Below are 22,001 nucleotides of genomic sequence, written 5' to 3' on the forward strand. Positions count from 1 at the left end.
TTATGAGGAGAGACTGAGGGACCTGGGCTTATTTAGTCTGCACAAGAGAAGAAGGAGAGGGGATTTGATAGCAGCCTTCAACTACCTGAAGGGGGATTTCAAAGAGGTTGGAGCTTGGCTGTTCTCAGTGGTGGCAGATGACAGAACAAGAAGCGATGGTCTCAAATAGCAGTGCGGGAGGTCTAGGTTGGATATTGGGAAAAAATATTTCTCCAGGAGGGTGGTGAAGCACTGGAATGGGTTACCTAGGGAGGTGGTAGAATTTTCATCCTTAGAGCTTTTAAGGCCCGGCTTGACAAAGCCCTGACTGGGATGATTTAGTTGGGGTTGGTCCTGCTTTGAGCAGGGGGTTGGACTAGATGACCTCCTGAGGTCTCTTCCAATCCTAATCTTCTATGATTCTATGGTTGTTCTATATAGATATATATAAATATATATGTTTAGGGGTTGGCGAAAAAAGAAAAATATAACATTTCAGTAAAGTCAAAACAAACTGTTTCCACTGTAGTAAAATGGAACAATCATGAATTTGAATCCAGTGGCAAGACTTCCATTGACTACCCTGCAGGCAGGATTGGGCTAGTAATTTGATAACAATAAAGTACATACCATATATACTCGTTCATTAGCCCCTTTGTTTATAAGCCAACCCCCCCAAAATGGATAGGTAAAAATAGCAAAAACTGTCTGACCCTTTCATAAGCCGACCCTATATTTCAGAGGTTGGCAAACTTTGGCTCCTGGTCCGTTGGAGTAAGGTGCTAGTGGGTCTGGACATTTTGTTTACCTGGAGCCTTCACAGGCACGGAGCCCCTCAGCTCCCAGTGGCTGCGGTTTGCCGTTCCCAGCCAATGGGAGCTGCGGGAAGGGGCTCCATGCCTGCAGGTAAACAAAATTACAATGTATTAGATATTCAATTCAATGATTCCATAGAGTTTAAAATCATCAAATTTTGGTGTAAAGCCATTTATAAGCCGACCCCCGCTCTTCTATGTGTCACTTTTTAACCAAAAATATTTGGCTTATGAACAAGTATATACGGTATAGCGAAAAATGTCCTGTTTGTTTTTCTTTGCAGAAAAACTCAAGGAGGAAAAGGGTAAGTTTGCTCTGACATGAAGTTTGGAGGGGGAAAGGTCAGTCACTTCCCCATTGAGGGATGTGGAAGAGGCAAGCTTTTTTTAACTGCTGAGAAGTCAGGATCTCTCTGTTTCTATGGTGAACGGGAGGTGGGTGAATTTTGCAGTTGGAACTCAGGGGAATTTGGGCATTTTTCACTTGGGGGTTGTTTCTCTGTTTGACTGGGGTGCAGTAGGGGTGTCAGATTGGGGCTGGTCAGAGTAAAGGAATGTTCATTAACTCAATATGCATCAAAAACAAAGATAGAACAGGGGGTGCATTGTGATGGGGCTGCTTTTGCAAAGCAATGGCAGGAAGGTAAGGGTGAGTGTGGTGGGATCCCTGCGGTGTAGCCTGGGATTGTGGGATTGCTGTACCCCGCTTTAACTCTGGAGACTGGGCTGTGTCTCACAATGCTAGTGACAAGCACCAAACCCCTCCAGGTCCTGTTATCATTCAGTACAACAGCATGTGACTATGACATTTCTTGCAAAATGGTGTAGAAAAAGGTTGGGATCTAATATCTCTTGTAGTTTTCTATACAGGGGGATGGGTATATGACTAGTTCTATAGAATGAATAGCTGGTAAAGGCTCTTTGCTGCTCTTTGTGCTATTCAAGAGATAAAGGATCCCATTCACACTCTACAGCTTGCTAATTCATAGAAATACATCAATTATTTTTTTCCTTTTCTTTTTTTCCATGATTGTTTTTCAGACAAAATCCAAGAGCAAAAGCTTGAGTTTACCGAATAACTATCCAGTCAGGGGGCCAAGCCCTGAAGTTCCTTTATGGGCTCTGACAGTGCCATGTGTAGCAGGAATGTTGTTATTAGCACTTTGCAGGCAGTCTGGGAAGCAGAGGGACCATGCCAGGGGAACATTTTTGAATCACAGAGCTGGGACCTTGCCAGCTCTCTTTAAATCAGTGGAGTGGGGAGAGAGTCAAGAGCTGTGTGGGATGAGCATGAGTTCATCTGCAAGCTCCATGAACGGAGCATATCTGCTCCATCACAACACCCTGGGTGGGGAGTGCAGCAGGACAGGGTTGCTAGAGCTGTGCCTGGGCTGTAATAGCTGAGGCCATGCAGACACCCCACCCCACACCTCAGAGACAGGGGAAAAGGAGATCTATGGAAAACTGAGCACCCAGAGGAGATCCTTGGAAAGTTCTTCTCAGTGCCTGGGTTTACAAAGGAGCTCAGCATGTTGGGTACTGCACCCTTGTCAATCTCTGGCCACGTGTCCCTATGGCTGCTGCTATTTTCTGACACTTTAGAAAATGGGCCTCAGTTGTTGGTGCTGAGGACCTAAAAATCTTATGCTGAATTCTACAGAAAACCTGGCCTTGAATATTTCTGTATCCCACCCCCATCCCCTAAGCTGTAATTCTGTCAGGTTTTATTAACATCCTCCTCTTTCCCATATGAATTTTTGGCAACTCTGGGCCAGATCATCCCCTACCATGGGGGGAAAACAGCATCTTGGAACTCCAGCAACCTTTCAATTGGGAGTTTCTGCTGCATCCTGTGGCCAAGGGGAGCGGTGTCTGAACTCTTAGAGGAAATGGGGACCAGCCTGGCCTGACTGCAGAGCCCTAGAGTACATCAGAAATAAAAAGGGACTGTGGATTCAGTCCTGCTTTCATTGGCATTAACAGAAGTTTGTCATTAACTTCTTGGGGAGCAGGATCTTAGTCCACTATTTGTGTGTGTCTTTGTGTGTCTTAAGGACAAAAAAGAACTACACATTTAATCAATGAAAATTATTTCTTTCTTGTCGTCATTTAGAAAGGCAAGAAGGGTTTCCTGAAGCAGGTAAGATTTCCTGTCCTCTTCCATTAACTATGATCAAATCTCTGTCAGAGTGGCTGTGTCTGCTCTTGGAGATAGTTGGGTGATTCCCGGGTCATGTAGACATACTCATGCTAGCTCTTATCTAGCTGGGATGCTCAAAAAAGTTCTGTAGGTGGAGTAGCACAGGCAGTGGGTGCGGACGCATAGCCTAGTCTCCACAAGTACAAACCCACATGGACCCTCTGGGTACATTTTCACGGTGTCTAGCCCATGCCACCCTTGCTGCTGCCCATGCTACTTCAGCTATGTCCAAAGCTTCAGGTATGGATGTAGCTCATCTGAAAGTGTGTCTGGCTCATTCTTGTGCAAGTTGCAAAAAGCTGCCACTGCAGGGAAATGTGAAACTTTAATTGTGTTTTGCTCAGTCAGCTCAGTTAATCCTCAGGGATTCAGAAGTGTAGCCTGTGCTGTCAGGTTTTTGTCAGAAGATTTTGAAGTGTTACATTGCACACATGAATGGATTAGAAGGAGTGTAAGAAGTGAGAGGTAATCTGTGAAGTAGGAATGAGAGCAGCAGAGAAAGCAGGATATGGTCAAATACACCGTTAGATAAATATTAGACTAAAATATTTGGCCCACTGAATATGAACCATAATAAATACAGCTAAATCATGCTGTTCATGATGTTAGTAAGTCAGGTACCCAATTGTAAAGTCCATTTTCACATTCTAAAGAGAAAAACTGCAAGTGGTGACTGATAAAGTTTATTCTTTTGTAGAGCAACTGCAGAGAGAAATTGGTGAGTTTGCATGGATTTCTAAGCAGTATCACCCTGTTTTTATTTCCCGGAAGTATGATGTATATATCCTGTATTTGTAAACCTCAGTACCGCTCCTGAAATTATCCATTATACATCAGCAGGCTCTAAACTGTCAGTTCTGTGAGGTACCTTTGTTTGCTTATGTAAACCCATTGAAACTGATGTGGCAAATACATAGTTTATTCAATCTGTAGCCTTGGACTCAAAGGCTTATACCTCCCTAAAATCAAAGTAGGAACATAATAAAGACTTGCTTCCCATTGAACATAGAGTCCAATCGTATGTCTCTGCTCTAACATTCAAAGCTTCCCATAGGATGTGCCCTGTTAACTGGGAGTTGCTTCTCTCCTTGTGACCACAACCCCCACTGACACCTACATTCCACTTGTGAGACAGAATAGGATCCTGTATGGGAGCTGGACTTGGACTACAGAACTCAAACCTGCACAAAATCAGAATGGCCCCACCTCTGAGGATCCATGCAAAACCCAGCTCTTAGATTCTGCTTTTCCCAATAGCTTCCCAAACCTGCATATTTAGTGTGACATATCTCACAATGTCATGAAAGATTTAGCAGGGAAATAAAATACATTTTCCCCAGTTTGAAAAATAACTATTTTGATGTCATTGCAACATTTCTTGTTCAGAAGCCCGGCCTAACCAAATCAGAAAGTTTGCACCCTCTTTGTATTAGTTACAGTCAGATGGATGAGGAAAATGTTACCCCTTCATGGAACATATGCAGTCCCTGTGCCTCTTTCACAGAACAAACCCAAGGAGACATTGTTAAGGTTCCATTCAATTATACAATCATATGGGGGCAGCAAAAGAGGCCAACAGAGGAGCATTGAGTGTCATTCACCACTTTTACTGATGAGTTATTTTTTTTAAAGAAAGAATAGAAGCTTGTCTTTCTACTGTCTAGGGAGATGGGCATGGGACTAGTCAACAGATTGAATAGCTAGTGAAGGCTCTGTGCCCCTCAGTAATCATTGTCAATATTCATGCTACTCAAGAAAGAAAGGATCTCATTCACCCTCTTCAATTTATAACTCAATGGACAGACACTGAACTGTTATCTTCTCCTCCCATTTTTCTTTTGCAGAGGAACTCCAGGGAGTACAGGTGAGTGTGCCTAGTTTACCGTATAGTTATAGTCCAAAGATGATCAAACCCTGTGGCCCCTGCCTGGTTTGCAAGAACCCCAGCTGCAGAAAGGATGCTCTCATTGCACAGCCCATGGACCTGGGAAGGGGAGGGTGTGTGCAGGTGACTCTGGAATCATGATATGTCATGGAGCTGAGACCTCACCAGCACTTTGCAAAGAAAGTCAGAGGGGGAGAGGTTCAAGGACAGTTGGGCATGTGAGCAAAAACATCCACATGTCCAGGAACTGAACATATCCACTGAATAAAAAAACTCTGGATGGGGAGTGCTGCAAGAGAGAATTTCTAGTGCTATGCCCGGGCTTGTAGTAGCTAAGGCCATGCAGACACTCCACCACATGCCTCAGGGATAGAGGGAGAATAGTCTTCCCCAATCAACTTCCATAAAACTGGTAGATCATGTCCTCTGGAGAGGACCCAGAGGAGGCTCTTTGACAATCCCCCTGCAAGGGAAATGATGATGGCCACACAGGAATGTTTGCTAGAGCAAGAAATAGAACCTAGCTATTCTGGTCCAGTGTATTCACTACTAGACCAAGGTGTTGGCAGAAACTTTGCATGAGACTGTGTCTATTTTGAAAAAAAAGGGGGGGATGGAAAGAAAAGAAACAAAACAATTTCAGTAGAGTCAAATCTCTATTTCCTCTGTATTAAAATGGAACATTCTGATTTTTACTTTCAAAATGACTTTTCCTGTATTTTTTCTGACCTTGACCCTAGTCCTCTTTCACAGAACAATTCAAAGGAGACACTGTTAAGGTTTCATTCCGTTACCCAGTCATGTGGGGGTAGCATAGGTGTTTAAAAAAAGCAAAATGAAACAAAAAAAATAGCATTACTGAATCCAAGACTTGACTATTCATTCAATGATTTCAGGGGGAAGACTTCCATTAGGTATCCTGGGAGCAAGATTGGGCCCTTAATTTGATAACAATAAAGTGCATATATTGAAATGTGTCTTGTTCATTTTTCATTGCAGCCAAACTCAAGGAGGAAAAGGGTAAGTTGTCTTTGACATCTGCATTTTGGAGGGGAAACAGTCAGTCATTTCCCATCCAGGGAAGTGTGGGAGGCAGGATTTCATTAACTGCTGAGGGTCAGCATCTTTTGCAATGAGCAGAAAGTGAGTGAGTTTTGTAATTTGAACTGAGGTGAGGTGAGACAATTGTCTACATCTTACGTGTCTGTTTTAAAAAATGTTTTGGGGGGGGAGAAAAACAAAGCATTTCAGTAACGTCAAAACTTTCCTTTTTTTGACTGCATTGAAATGGAAATTTTTGGTTTTTTTTATTTCAACATTTTATTCATATTGAAAATTTAAAAATGAGAACAAAATGTTTCAATTTTATCAAAACAAAATGTTTTGGTAGACCTGAACATTGTTGAGGAAATTTCAAAAATTTTTGTTTTCATTCTTTTCATAAGAAAAAAAACCAATTTTACAATAATGGAATTTCCCATTAAATGAAAATTCTGGTTTCTGCCCAGCTCTAACTAAATCATGTTCTCAGCCTCTCTCTTATATGGCCAGTTTTTATATCTGTACCTCAGTGTGTGATGTCTGTTTCCATAACTCTAACTTTCCAATGAAATCAATACGAATTTTAAGTGAACTGTCATTACGAGGCCTTGTGAATGAAATCTGGTCCAACACTTGTTCATTTGTATTAGATTAAGCTGGGTCAGAACATTTTTCTACTTACTCTGATTTCTCTGTTATTTATTCTGTGCTCATCTTCATGCATTCTGAACACATTGTAATTTCTAATAGTAAACATTTCAAAGTTGCTTTGTCTTTCTCCCTAGCTATGACATCTTGCCTATTTGGTTATTAGTTTTGGATGGATGGTTTGGTTTTCCTTTTTTAACTGAGGAAATACACAGGTCAGAGCAATGGTTCATATATTTCAGTCTGAAGATGATGAGCTCCAGAGTGGTATTTTCAATAAACTGACACTCTGGACTCAACCTTGCTCCCATTGAAGTTAAAAGGTGCTTGGAATGAGCTTCAGTGCTTGTGGACTCCGACTGGCTCTAATCAGGATCTTTCTGCTTTTGCAATGAGAGGAAGATGGGTAAGTTTTGCAGTTGAGATTCAGAGCTGTAGAGTATTTTCCACTGGCAGGTGGCCTCTCAAATGCTATAGCATGGAAACTGGTGCAGTTTCTTTTGTGACAAGTATCAGAGGGGTAGCCGTGTTAGTCTGGATCACGAAAGCTTATGCTCCAATACATCTGTTAGTCTTTAAGGTGCCACAGGACTCTTTGTTGCTTTCTTTTGTGAAACATTTTCAGACCCTCTCCCTCCTATGAGTGTTTTATAGGGTCTGCTGCTCCAGAACCAAAGTGTGCATGTGTGTGGAGGGGGCAGGGGGTTGTGTCCCCTCCCCCCATATGGAAGGAGGTATAAACATGTTTTCTGTTCTGTTGCCCCTTTTCTTGGTATTCAAAGCTCCTTCTTCAGATCCATGGAACTGTATGTAAAGAAAGAAAGAGCCGGGGGCTGGGCTGGGTATGTGTGAGGATTATGCACCTTTATCCCCTTCACCCCAAGAGAGAGTCTCCATAAAACACAATCTTGTTTACAGACTCTTTAATTTTTTAACTATTAGTTCTGTTTGGGGTGGTTGCAGATGTGTATTCCTCTCAGGTGTGTTTGTGCCAAGCGCACTGGCACTGGAGATTTTCCCCCTAGCAGTACCTGTCAGGGCAGTGCATGTGCGCAACACCTCCTTTTGGCCTCTCAGGAGGCTATATAAGGGCAGCACTGTCCCGATCCCATCAGTTCCTTCCTAATGCCACTGGCCTTAGCTGGAGCTCCCTATGAGCATTCTCTCCTCACATTGTTTCTCTGCATCACGCTGTGTCGCTGAGTTGTCACTTTGTAAATAGTTTTTTAATAGTTGTCCGAGGTAGAACCTACAGTCTAATTTAGATTTAGCGTAGTTTTTATAGGTATCTGGTTTTAGTGGTTTGTGGTGCCCAACAACAAGGGTTATGCACTTTTCTCCAGCAGGAGCGGCGCCAGCTTTTCCGCCGCCCTAGGCGGCAGAAGGTCCCGCCCCAAAATGCCGTCCCCCCCACAGAGGTCGCCTAATGGGTTGCGCCAGGCTTCATTGTTGCCCGTCATGTGGGGTCTCTATCCCCAACTGTGACACACACACACTCACTGTTTGCTCTGCCCAGGAGTGAGTCACATTACAGAGAGTTGCTCTTTTAAAAAGAGAACACAGATCACAAGGAGACCTTATCTGAAGCAGCAGTTGGTGGAGCGAGCCATGAGGCCTGTGCTGGCATCAGGACCCTCCACAGCCTCTGGGTCTAACCACCCTCAGCTGCCTTCCACCTCTGAAGTGGCAGACGACAGACCCTGGGACTCTGATTCTCCCTCAAAAAGGGAGGTCATTCTGTGTCTCAGGAACCACCTGGAAAGAGGATTCTCAAGACAGATTGGGGAAAGGGGGGATTCATCATCTCTCCATCCTCAAAGACAGCGTCGAGATGACTGCATGGTACCCAAGATGGTAACCAGGTACCCAGGATTGTATCGGGCAGTTGGCCTGTCACCCTGGTACTGAGGTGTAAGTTTTATGGTATCATACTGTTGACTCTGGATCCATCTGGGGAACGGCTGTCGAATCCAGTACCTACAGACACAGGTGTGGCACTGCCTCTTTTGGTGCCTTCAACCCTGCAGGTCCACATGGCAGCAATGGACTTGCTCTGTTTGTCCATGCCAACCTCACCACTACCTCAGGTGTCAGCGGGACTATCGATACCATCTGCTATTCCAGGCCCTTCAACTTCTTCAGTTAAGTCCAATGTGGATGCAATCAACATTCTTGGTATCGGTGATTCAACAGACACTATCTTCAGCACAGAGATAGGGAGAGGAGAGTCCCCACCCCCCCACTCAAAAAATAGGGCACCCATATCCTCTGCAGAGCATCCAAGATTCCTCTCCTTCTATGTGGAAGAAGGGCTCAGATAGCTCTGCAGAACTGCATACCTGGATCTCAAAGCCACTTGAACTCCACCCTTTTCTCCATTCCACATAAATATCTGTAAGATTAATCATCCAAACCATAAACCATCATTACAGTAAATTCTTCTAGCTGTCTGGCTATCAATTTCTCTAGCTCTTTTTTAATTTAAGTCATCATGGATTTTGCAGAATTTAATTCATTTACTGGGTAATCTTTGATGCATGGTACCAAGGAAAACACTGAACAAGAATTTAAAAGGCTGTAATAATTGTTTTTGTTTTTTTTCCAGATGAAATGAAGAAGGAATGCGGTGAGTGAAGACCTATGTACACCCTTGCTGGTGTCCCCACTCCCATTGCTTGGATATTTGGAGAGAGGGGCCATTTTTCCTGTCTCTCCTCCATCTCCCTGGATGGTTCTGATGGAGAAGGGGATCCTGACAGTCCATGTTCTTCCCCATACACAGCAGGGAATAAAGGTGCTCCAGGCAGACACATTGCAGCTCCCCACACTGCTCACACATACCAGGCAGCATGGGAGATGTGTCCTGATCCCTGTTGTTTGTCTCAGCCTGAGGGGTGGGACAGACCCTCTGTCTCCTTGACAGCCATGGGATCCAAAACACTTCAGTAGCCACAGCTGGAGTGTCACTGATTTAGAGTATGTCTGCACAGCAGCTGGGGTGTGTAATTCCCAGTGCAAGTAGACAGATACCTGCCAGCTCTACTTGAGCTACCATGCTAAAAATAGCAGTGTAAGTGCAGTGAGACAAGTAGCAGCTCAGACTAGCTGCATGAGTATGTACCTAGGGGTCAGGTGGAATTGTACTCATGCAGCTAACCCTAGCCAGCTTGGTCACTCTGCTATTTTTAGTGCACTAGCTCAAACAGAGCTGGCACATATATGTCTACCCATGCTGGGTATTACACCTCCCAGCTGCAATGTAGACACACGTTGGAGGGAATTGTCCTTCTATGTCCTGCCTAGTAGGAGTTGGATTGCTGTGAATAGACTCTGGTGGTTGGAAACACTGTGTGTGTGGATGGGAAGGATCATTTTCTGTTCAAGTGATAAGGGAATGTGTAAGAGGGAGTTAGAAACAGATCAAAGCCCAGGAGAGCGGGGAACATGGGGAGGTGACGCATTGGCTGGAGGTTCAAGACAGACAGAGCAGGTCTCAGCCAGAGCAGGACTCCTATCCTGGTTTCTAATCTTAGCTCAGAACAAGCAACATGCATGTGTGTGTGTGAGAGAGAGAGTATGACCATTCAAGGGCCATTTTGTCTATATTAACTCCTGCAAAAGGAATCATCCCCTACTGTGTCTGGCATCCTCCCTTGTCCTCAGTCTGGAACTTCCCTGCTGCCGGAGGGAGGAAATCTACAGTCAATGCCTCTCTTAATTCAATGTCTGTTGTTTTCTTACTTTCATTTCAGACTGGAGAAGGGCTCGGAACAATTCAGGTAACAGAATACATAGCACATGGATAGGAGGTTCTAATACTATGGTGATAGATGCAGTGTGAGAACCTCAATATATTAGAATCTATTCCATTATTAAAGGAATCAGCAGGTTTGATACTATAATCAAACTAGAAACACAACCTGTTTTTATCAGAGACACAGCTCCTAAGGCCCTTCTCAGCTCCTAAACTAATTTCAGGGACTGAGTCTGACTGTATTTACACCAGTTTCACACCATTGTAACTTCACTGACTTGCATGGAGTTACTCCTGAATTATAACAGTCAGTTCAGAATCAGCCCCAGTGAGAGATTTCCCTGAGTGACGACTGATGGTGTAATTTTCAAAAACATCTAAGTGATTTCAGAGCACAAATCTCATTGCAACTCAATGGGTCCTTGTATTTGAGGCCTATATCTGTAGCACCCCCACTGTGGCAGGATTGGAGAGATATACCACCTGACTCCATGCCCTTTATGCCTCCACCCTCAATTCTGTGTTCATCAAGTTCATTGCTTAGCCCTTTGGCTGAGTCCTTAATAGTCTCATTCCCCTTCAGGATAATGGGGAGTTGGAAGTTCCTAGAGAGCCCTTCTTCTCCAAATTCCTTGTCTGGAGTACATAGGGGAATGTCATAAACAGAGAGCTAAGGGTTAATGCCTCTTTTATCTGTAAAGGGTTAAGAAGTTCACCTAGCCTAGCTGACACCTGACCAGAGGAACCAATTGGGGGATAAGATGTTTCAAAAGGAAGGAGGGAAGTTTCCTTTGTTTAGTTTCAGTTTAAGTTTTGACCGGAGTGGGAAAGCTCCAGAATTCAGCCTCTTATCAAGTAGTGAGTATTAGTGAAGAAAATAAATAGGTTTATGTTTATTTCTTTGTAACTTGTCTTGGGCATTAGGGAATAATCAAATTGGGTATTTTTTGTGTAACTAAGTTTTTGCCCAGGGGAACATCCTCTGTGTTTTGAATCTGTTGTCTGTGAGAGTAGCTGGTATGCTAATCTCTCCCAGAGGGTTTTCTTTTACCTTTCTTTTCTTTAATTAAAAACCTTTTTTTAAAGAACCTGATTGATTTTTCCTTGTTTTAAGATCCAAGGGGGTTGGATCTGGACTCACCAGGAATTGGTGGGGGAAAGAAGGGGGGATGGTTAATTTCTCCTTGTTTTAAGATCCAAGGGGTTTGGAATGGTGTTTACCAGGGAATTGGTGGAGGAGTCTCTCAAGGCTACCCAGGGAGGGAAAGGTTTTGGGGGGGAAGACAGAGTTTCCCAAGTGACTCAAACTATTTGGGTGGTGGCAGCCAGACCAGATCTAAGCTAGTAATTCAGTTTAGAGGTTCACATGCAGGTCCCCATATCTGTACTCTAAAGTCCAGAGTGGGGGTGAAACCTATGACAGGGAACCTGGGCCCATCCACTCCACTGGGTTCCATCTCATGGTCCTTGTTTGGAACGCCAGAACCAGACCTTCTCTGTCACTTGCTGCTCCCTGAGCTACCTCCTACTGCTCCTGCTCTGGAGGCTTCCCCTGCTTCTTGCTCTGCTTCTCCCTCTTTGGTGTGTTGGATTCTCAAGCAGCTTCTCCCCAGTGTGCTGGAGGGATCCTCTCTCTGCAATCCCTCTGCCTCTCTGGCTGCTGCCTTTCTCCCCAGGAGCGCCTCCCTCACTGAGGCCCTTAGCCTTATATCAATACCCAGTGCTTCCCTGCGTAATTCCCTTCCCCCAGTTACTCACTGAGATAACTACTCCCAGTCCCAGGTGAACTTGAGCTTCCTTATGCCCCCTTGTGGAGCCTGTCAGGGGAAGGCTGGGCCCCTGACCCCTTCAGAGGTCCAGCTACCCTCTGAGAGACCTGCGCTCCCAACTCATTTCAGCCCAGCTCCTCCAAAGTAATGATCCCAATGGGAATTAGACATCTACATACCTTTGAGGAGCTCGGCCTCAGTGTTTACTTGGAGCGGAGTTTTCCTAAGGAGGAACTTTGGGATTTGGGCCATAGTGAAGGCACAGATGATGTGGTGGCAGGAATGAGGACTGCGATGAGAATCGTAATGCACTGGTGGTGGGACCACGATGGGGACTGCAGTGGTGACAGGCATGGTCAGGGGCAAGTCAATGAGGTTTATGAGAGCAACATTACGAAGACAGTGGTGGGATCTTTGGCTCTGGTGATAATGGAGACTGATGGAGATGTTGCTGATTATAATAATTATAGTGAGAGATGATGAAAATGATGCTGAGGCGAGGAAGGACACAGTGATGGTGATCTGAAGATGAAGATAGTGCACATAATAATTTGCACGTTACAGCAATTTTCTGCTGACCATCTCAGAGCTCTTTACAAACAATTATAAAGCACCCTCTAGCACCTGATGAGATTGGCACCATACTGAGCTTACTGTGGAGTAAACCAACTATCAGAGAGCTTATGTGACCTGACCAATGTCACACAGCAGCAGAGCTGAGAACAGAACCCAGGGGTCCTGATTCCAGGTATAATTAGTAGATAAACTTTAGTCTAATGAGTAATTATAATGTGCAGGAGAAGGCTCATAGTGTATATTTCCCTCCTATTCCAGTGTATACTGGCATTATAGGAGTGGGTCTCAAAAGAAAACTCTCTTCCTGTAGATGACATCACTCTTCATGGAGTCACGGCCCACCCCAACATTTCCATTGCTGACAATAAGAAGAGTTTTACACATGAAGCCCAACCTCAACAAGTTCCACCAAATCCAGAGAGGTTTGATTCGACCGTTTGTGTGTTGGGCTCTGAAGGATTCTCCTCTGGAAAGCACTACTGGGAGGTGGAGTTTGTGAGCAGCACTGACTGGGACCTGGGGGTGGCCAGAAAATCAATACAGAGAAAAGGAAAACTTTCCCTGTCCCCTAAAGAGGGATTTTGTGCTCTGGGTCTGAATGGGAGAGATTACTGGGCAAAAACAGACCCATGGACACGGGTCATAGTGCAGAAAAAGTCCAAGAAAATCGGAGTTTATCTTAGTTACCAAGAGGGGAAGGTGACTTTTTTCAGTGTAACTGACACGTCTGTGTTGTTCACATTTAATGATTTTTCATTCTCAGGAGAGGTTTATCCGTTCTTTAAAAATTCACACAAAGAAACAAAAATGAGAATTTGTTCAATTAAAGAGGAATAAATATAACATGACTCTGATGCTGATTTTATACTGGTAACTGAAATCAAGGTTTTCATGAAAGTATTTTGATGTAAAAAGCTATTTTTTAAATGTACATTGTCATGCTGTCTTCATTACATGTTTTGCAATAAAATGTTTTCATTTCCTATTGGTTTTTTGCTTGTGACATTTGTCCAATACAATATTTGACTAGCACAGTGTTTCTGGGGAATTTGATGCAGATGTTAAAAAGAAGAAAACACCATCCTCTCTCACACTTTCCTTATTGGCAGCTTCACGTCGGAGGCAAAATAACAAGAATCTCATTGCTAAATTCAGTATTTTCCTCTATAATAAAAGATAGATAACATGGATATCTCACAAATAACCATATTTTGGGACAGTATTATACTGTATTATGAAGTTGCAGTGGCTGGAACAAAATTTAGACTCAAGATAGATTTCCATTATAAACAGAATTTTTACACACCCACCTCCACCATAAAGTTATCCAATCTTCCTGACACTTCCCAGCAAGATAGAATTCTTCTGGGAATTGACTCAAAGTGAATTAAGCTAAATTGATTATATTCTGTGATCTGGGCTACACAACAAACATGTCTGTCTAACTCTGTCACACAGGGGTGTGAAAATTCCATACCCTGGAGCCATGTAGTCAGAATGACCTTAACATCCCTTTTTAGACAGTACTATGTCAATGGGAGAGCTTCTCCCGCTGACATAGCTCCCACCTGTCAGTGTTTTAAATGTAGACCTACCCTTAATGAGAGTGTCCACACAGGAGTTTAATGCAGTTTAGCTAATCCACTTTTAATTTACATCTTTAGGGTATATCTACATTTTGAAACAGTGCAGCTGCAGGGCTAGAGCATAGTGCTACAGTGTAGACTCTACCTTGCTGACAGGAGGGGTTCTCCCACTGGCATAGTAGATAATGCACCTTCCCAAGAGGCGGTCGCTAGGTTGAGGGAAGAATTCTTCCATTGATGTGGAGCTGGCTACACTAAGGGTGCTTAGGTCAGTATAGCCACGTCTCCCAGGGGGTGTGGATTTTCACACCCCTTGAGAGACACAGCTATGCCAATGTAAATTCCCACTGTAGACCAGCCCTTAGTGTCTCTTGTACAAACCCATTGGGTTTAATAGGGTTACACACATGAAAGAAGCTGCCCTAAGGTAGTAGGCTTGTTTCTTTTCACAAGCAAGGTACAAAGAAACTAACTTCTTAAAAGAGCCCAAACACAGCTCAACAATGTAAAGGCTCCAGTAAGACTCCTTTCAAAACTAGGGAAAAGCCACCACCATGTTATGTTTTTCTACAGTACCACGGGCCAGATTCACCAGTACTGTTCGGTTGCTTTGCACCATTCTGTGATGATGAACAGCTGTGAAGTCAATTTAACTGGCTAGTTAATTATGGGTGCTTTGGGACACTGGTGCAGTGTGAAGCAGCCAGAGTGTACTAGAAATTCTGACCCAATTTAATGCAGGACTAGGGATGTCTTCACTTTCTCCCATTATTTGATCACAGACTCCTGGGTTTTTCTATGCATTTGCTCCCATTTGCTCCAGGATTTTCCTCTTTATTCTAGCCTTAATCCCATCCACATGGGCCTGGCTCCCAGTTTCACAGGGTATATATTTTTTTCCTTTGATGGGCAGAGTTAGTGGCTGCAGCCTTGGAGCTATTTATAATCTTCCTCATCCAGAAACTCTTCATCACTTCACAAAAGATGTTGCAGAATTGCATCACCTGTCTCTGCTGGATGGAATGCTCTGCCTCTGTTTTGTCATGTCTAACCCTTGTTCGAACAGCGGAAGGATGTTGTAATAAAGATATCTGATGATTTCTACAAACAAATCAAGGTCAGTGTTGCATTAACTCCTCTCAGCCTCAATTTGTGCTGAAATGGATGTTTTTATTATTCACTTTCAGAGCATTAGAATCATTCCCACAAACATGGTGTATGCGTCCATTGGCTGATCACTATGATCTGAAAATGGACATTGCATGCCCACAAATACCAAAGCAGTGCACCAAGAGCTGAGCTGGCTGGAAAATGGATTTCCATCCCATGAAAAATTGGGGGGGGGGGGTTTGACATTTGTGTCACAATGGGATGAATCTGAGACTTATCAAAATGTTTCATGAAAAATGAGACAGACACACTCCAGAATAGCCAATACCCTCTTGGTGGGGTTTGAGACCTTGCTCTGGCAGTTTTGGGCCTGGGTGTCCTATGTCCCAGGCAAGTGCCATAACACCGTGGTTATTCTGCAGGAGACACACCCTGAACATTTTTTCAAGTGATTTTTTTTCCCAAAATCAGCCCTTTCCCATAAAAAGTTTTGATTTTGATTAATCAGAATTTTCTCAAGAAAAAAAATATTTTGTCACAAAATTCCCAACCAGGAGCCAATGAATTCTCTCTCAGGTGATGGGTTATTCTTAGTGGAGTTTGGCCCATTCATTTTATTTTTGAAATTATTTTTTTTAAATCATGCAACTGATCCTTCTACTGTGAAAATAGTTCCCAAGAGAAAAATAAGATAAAATGTTATGAACACATTTCCCCACTAATTTTGAACTTATTAATTGTTTAGTCATTGAAAACCTTTTTTCTATGTTTAGCGATTAGGTGAATTAGATTCCTAATTAGACACCAGTGATCTGCTAACAAAACGCTGATTAGCCTATTACACTTTACCTGCTTCCTCTGCACAGTGAATTATAACAATCAGTTTGAATTCATTTGCCTATAAAAGCTGTGGGTCAATATGTCCTGGCTGCTGTGGTAAAACAAAGCAGCCATAAACCCTTCATTTTAATTATGTTTTTCCTGATTTAGACCCATGGAAGTCAAAGCAGACTAAGACCCATAATTTTTAGAGTGATAGCCCCAGATCCTGAGCTGGGGGCAAGGAGTGATGTGTGTGACTCAGGAAGGGGACTTGCCAAGGAGGTGTTAAGCCACCTAAGTGACCCCCCCATCCTGGGGTCATCTCAATGCAATTTAGAGCAGTGTGGGGGCTGCTGTAAGTTGTGCAGGCTGCTATTAGCTCAAAGAGGCCATATCAGTAATTGGGAATCGCCAGGGCATAAGACAGCTCCAGTCTCTCCCCGTCTCTGGTCATGGCCCCTGCATGTGAGGTCTAACCTTACAGTTACTCCATCTACAGAAATGGACCTTCAGCTTTGGCATGTTCCCCTGTAGCTCTAGGGATAACACATGATGTGTCCTGCCTAACTGCACAGACTATAACCCTGTCAGGGAGTTGCAGTGGCAGCAGCACTGATTTTCAGTCACAAGAGGAAATATTGTGTATATATAAGGCTATGTCTACATTTTCTGAGGTGTGTAGAGTACGTACACTACACAGCCACCCCCAGCATGGATGTAAATAGCAGTGTAGACATTAGGCACTGCTTAGATGAGTAGAGTAAGGACGGACCCTTAGGGTATATACCTTATATGGCTCTCTACATGCCAAAGCACTGCATCACACATCTACCGTGCTATTTTTAGAGTTTAGTGTCTCCTTGCCACAGGGAATGGCTCTGGCTGCGTGGAAAGTTTCTGGCAGGGGAAGCAGCAGGAAAAGGCTCCATGAGTCCCCTCTATCAGAGCCTTTCACTGTCATGTGTAGCTACACACAACAGTTTGGACTGTAGCCTAGTCTATATATTATGCACTAATTATATTGAATACTTAAGAATTCTGAGTTATCACTTTGAGGGTTGACATCTTCTTTTCCCTAGATCATGCCCAGTATTATTAAAATTGCTATATAGCTGGGAACCCCAATGTGCACAGTTGCAAAACACACATTGTAGGACCTTCTATATTTACAATAATTTGTTAATAGATTTAGCAAAGTCAAGAACATTCTAACTCAGTAGGGTGGATCAAGATAATACATAGTGTACATCTGAGCATCCATATACACACACCATCCTTTGCAGAACAACCTGGAATGTTAGTTGTTATCTCTCTTATCACCACCACCTTCCTCATCATCACCAGTGGCCATCATCCTGGCATCTACTAGGGGCTACATCTCTCTCTCCTCCTGCACCCAAGCTGAGATACAGCTTTTATAGTATTCATTCATCTGACGAAGTGGGTATTCACCAGCAAAAGCTTATGCTCCAATACGTCTGTTAGTCTATAAGGTGCCACAGGACTCTTTGTCGCTTTTATAATATGTTACGCTGATGCCACTATGTGTAATACATAATCAGTCGAGGTCTCGTCCCTCTTTTTTATTTGTATTTCCTCACCCCACTAACGTTCGGGTGCCCTTCTCCTATAGGTTAGTATATAAATGATCCTTATTATCATACACGTCAGTTCATTGCCATGGCGCTCTTGTGGTCATACACCTGCAGATGTTAGCTCATGTCTGTGATGGGTTGGGTCCCAGTGACCCCCTTGGGACTGCCACCTGATGTGCCAAGACTACCTCTGAGCCTGTTTTCCCTGCCAGCTTGGGACTTCAGTACCCTGTCTTGTTGAGCCAGACACGCTAGCCTGATACAAACACAGACCCAGGTCTGAACCACATCCCCCACAAGCTGCAGACTTAACTGAAAACAGTGTAAGAAGTGCTCCTGTCTCTAGCACCCAGATACCCAGTTCCCAATGGGGTCCAAACCCCAAATAAATCTGTTTTACTCTGTAGAAAGCTTATACAGAATAAACTCATAAATTGTCCACCCCCTATAACACTGATAGAGAGATATGCACAGCTGTTTGCTCCCCCAAGAATTAATTACTTGCTCTGGGATAATTAATAAGTAAAAAGTGATTTTATTAAATATAAAAAGTAGGATTTAAGTGGTTTTAAGTAATAACAGACAGAACGAAGTAAGTTACCAAGCAAAATAAAATAAAACACACAAGTCTAAGCCTAATACATTAAGAAACTGATTACAGATAAAATCTCACCCTCAGAGATGTTCCAATAAGCTTCTTTCACAGACTAAACTCTTTTCAAGTCTGGGCCCAATCCTTTCCCTGGTACAGTCCTTGTTCCAGCTCAGGTGGTAACTAGGGGATTTCTCATGACCGCAGCCCCCTTTGTTCTGTTTCAGCCCCTTATATAGCTTTGGCACAAGGCAGGAATCTTTTGTCTCTTTGAGTCCGCACCCCTCCTTGTAAATGGAAAAGCACCAGGTTTAAGATGGATTCCAGTACCAGGTGACATTGTCACATGTCCTGTGAGATTCCAAACCTTCACTCTTCCTGGCCTGACTCACAGGAAGGCTTGCAAGTAAGCAGAGCCATCTACAGTCAATTGTCCTGGTTAATGGGAGCCATCCAGATTCAAAACCACCATTAATGGCCCATACTTTGCATAATTACAATAGCACCTCAGAGTTATATTTCATATTGCTAGTTTCAGATACAAGAATGATACATTTATACAAATAGGGTGACCACACTCAGTAGATTATAAGCTTTGTAATGATACCTTACAAGAGACCTTTTGCATGAAGCATATTCCAATTATATTATATTCACAGTCATTAACATATTTTCATAGAATCATATGGAGTGCACCGTCACATCAATTTGTTGCCATGGCGCTCTTGTGGTCATATATCTGTGCTGTTAGCTCATGTCATTATGGAGAAAATTCCCCCTCACACTCTATTCCCAGTTCCCCAAAACTTAACGGTGACAGTTAGGTCATTTACCTGTGCCAAAGGTCATAGGCTTCAAATCTTATGCTGACTGCTGAAGCTAATGTATTACAGGCTATAGGCCTGTAGGATCCTTGCATTACTACTGAATATAATAAAGGCAGAATATAATGAAGGCAAGTCAGTAAATATAATAAAGGCAAGGTAGCCCTATGGGCTACAAGTCTCCTCCTCCCCCTGCCCTTGATAGGGTGATTCCTTCTTTGATCTCAATGTCTCAAACAGTATCTCCTTTCCACACATCCCTCCCTCTGATCAATGCCCCATTTGAGTTAATTGGTTAATTGGCATAAATTGGCCCCATTCCCACCATCTGTCCCTGTCCCATTGACTATCCATTGTTATCATGAGTGACTATGAATTGCCACTATGACAAAGGTTTTTAGGGCCCAGTGCTACCTGTGTTACACCTTTGAGTAACTCTATTGTTATCCAAAGATCCGGTGAGTAATGATAGCACGCAGGATAGGGCCCTTCATGTTTTGGCTTCCACAAACTTAAAGGGAAATTTCATGGCTAAATCCATTTTCCTGTGGAATCTTTTGAAATGGTCTCCAGCCCTTTAACACACATCTGTTTTTCTCTTAGTATGAGGGCTCAGCTCACATTAACATTATTTATTTATTTTACTCATTTTTCTCAAAATCCCCTATCTAAAAACTCGAACTGGCCAGGGCTGTATGTGTCCTTGCTCTTGCATATATTAATTGTCTTACTCTTGTTCTGGGCAGCTGTGGTGCATGTTGCTAAGATATGTAATATTTTGTTTCTCTCTTTACTATATTCTTCCTTTTCTTTTCCTGCTTTGATATTTATCTGTTTGTTTATTTCAGAGAGAGTTAAAGAGTCTCTTGTTATTGATTAAATGAACATTTTTATTCCTCCCTCCAGCTAACATTACTCTGAATTCTGATTGTAAATAACCCAAACTCTCATTCAAGGATAAATATAGAGTCATGACTACGATAGAAAAGAAACCCTTGTGGACTGGTGCCTGGTGTGAGTCACAGTTGAGAATGCTACCTTCAGGACAGACTGATAAAAAACAGGACACATACACTGCAAACTGGTGGTTATTTTAACATTAAAATTTACCCAGTCAGTAACAAAACAAACCCCTGTATAACCACACTGGTCAACAAGAAGCTAAAAACAGAATCCTCTTAGGCAATCCAGCCCTTATCACCACACAGACATCTGGTCTTTCTGATGAGAAGTTACTGAAAACCAGATTCATCATATATAAAGTTCTTCCAGTCCCAAAGGATCAGCCGATTCCCCAGGTCAATATAAAACTCAGATCTTACCCAAAGACCACACTTGTAGCCAATCTTTTAGTAACTAAAACTTAAAGGTTTACTTATATAAAAAGAAAAGAAGAGAGTTATTAAATAGTTAAGGAATCATATACATTACAATTGATTTTCAGAATTTGCAGGTATGGGTAATAGCAACGATGTTAAATCTGTTAGTTTGTAAAAGGTCTCTCTGGTTCACCCAAGCAGGTTGGAGGGTCATTAAGTTCTTTGTTCAAAGCTCCCTTAGAAAATCACAGTCTATAGATGAGAAGCAGGAAAGAAGACAATGAAGTGATGTTGCAACTTATAATTTATAGTTTAGTTCCTGTGTATGGAAAATCACTGGCAAAAGATGGAGACTGAGATTACAGGTCCTCATCACATGTCCTTACGTGCTTTATTGAATCACAGGGGCAGCCTTTGTCTCCACAAGTTTCAGAGTAACAGCCGTGTTAGTCTGTATCCGCAAAAAGAAGAACAGGAGTACTTGTGGCACCTTAGAGACTAACAAATTTATTAGAGCATAAGCTTTCGTGGACTACAGCCCACTTCTGTATGCATCCGAAGAAGTGGGCTGTAGTCCACGAAAGCTTATGCTCTAATAAATTTGTTAGTCTCTAAGGTGCCACAAGTACTCCTGTTCTTCTTTTTGTCTCCACAGTCTCACACATCCTTAGGATGGGCTCATTGAAGAGTTAATTCCCCTTAATGGCCCATCATCACATATATGGCCCATCAACCCGTGTTGGCTATTCTAAATGTCAATTTGTCTGGTGGGAGTTATCAAAGAATAGAACAAGTTTGAGATATAGACAAACATCAAAGTTGTATAATTTCATGCACAAAGAGGGTGCATGTGTATCAGCATGATAATCATACTTTGAAGAGGATAACTTTTCAAATGATATCTTACATGACATACTTTGTACAAGATTTGTTGCAATCGTATAACAGTGGTAGTAACAAAGATATAACTGATCATCTTTCGTTTCATACAGAATCACACAACCCTGCAAAAATTTGATAGTGGTGGCAAATGAAGGATTTCCAGAAAAGAAACAACACTGGGAGGTGGAGGTGGGACAAACCAAAGTGGGAGCTGGGGTGCTGATTGAGGATGAGAAGGTGAAACTGAAAAAAAGAGAAGACAGAGAAACTTCCTGTCAAGGGTAATTCCCCACTCTGGTACTTCGAGTGCAGATGGTGGGGGCCTGCAAGGATTCTAAAAATCAATACTGTCCACACCACACTTGTATTAAACTCCCAAGGTTACAGCTTTTCTCTGACCTTGGATTGGTAGATGCTGCCACCACCCAAGTGCAGAACCCTTTCAGAGACCAGGAAGGCATACTTGGGAATTCCTTTCTGTGGGGTACCCTCAAGCCCTTTCACACACACCCCGAAAGTTCTGAGAAAGAAAAAAACAAAGGAAATCAGCTGTTGCCCCCAACTAATTAAACAGCATGTGCAGAAACCTCTTAAAACACAAAAA

At 42.9% G+C, this 22,001-nt stretch overlaps 1 protein-coding gene across 1 annotated transcript; it reads left to right on the plus strand.

Moving 5' to 3' along the window:
• The first annotated feature begins 1,053 nt into the window (after window positions 1–1,053).
• On the plus strand, window positions 1,054–13,567 carry LOC128826355 (butyrophilin subfamily 1 member A1-like). The gene is made up of 6 exons (XM_054009602.1): window positions 1,054–1,099; window positions 2,908–2,934; window positions 5,879–5,899; window positions 9,174–9,194; window positions 10,321–10,347; window positions 12,978–13,567. Exons 1-6 carry the CDS (start codon window positions 1,054–1,056, stop codon window positions 13,502–13,504), a joined length of 669 nt encoding a protein of 222 aa, XP_053865577.1. The 3' UTR covers window positions 13,505–13,567.
• The last annotated feature ends 8,434 nt before the right edge of the window (window positions 13,568–22,001 follow it).

This window comes from Malaclemys terrapin, chromosome 20 (assembly GCF_027887155.1).
Source record: "Malaclemys terrapin pileata isolate rMalTer1 chromosome 20, rMalTer1.hap1, whole genome shotgun sequence".
NCBI lineage: Eukaryota > Metazoa > Chordata > Testudines > Emydidae > Malaclemys > Malaclemys terrapin.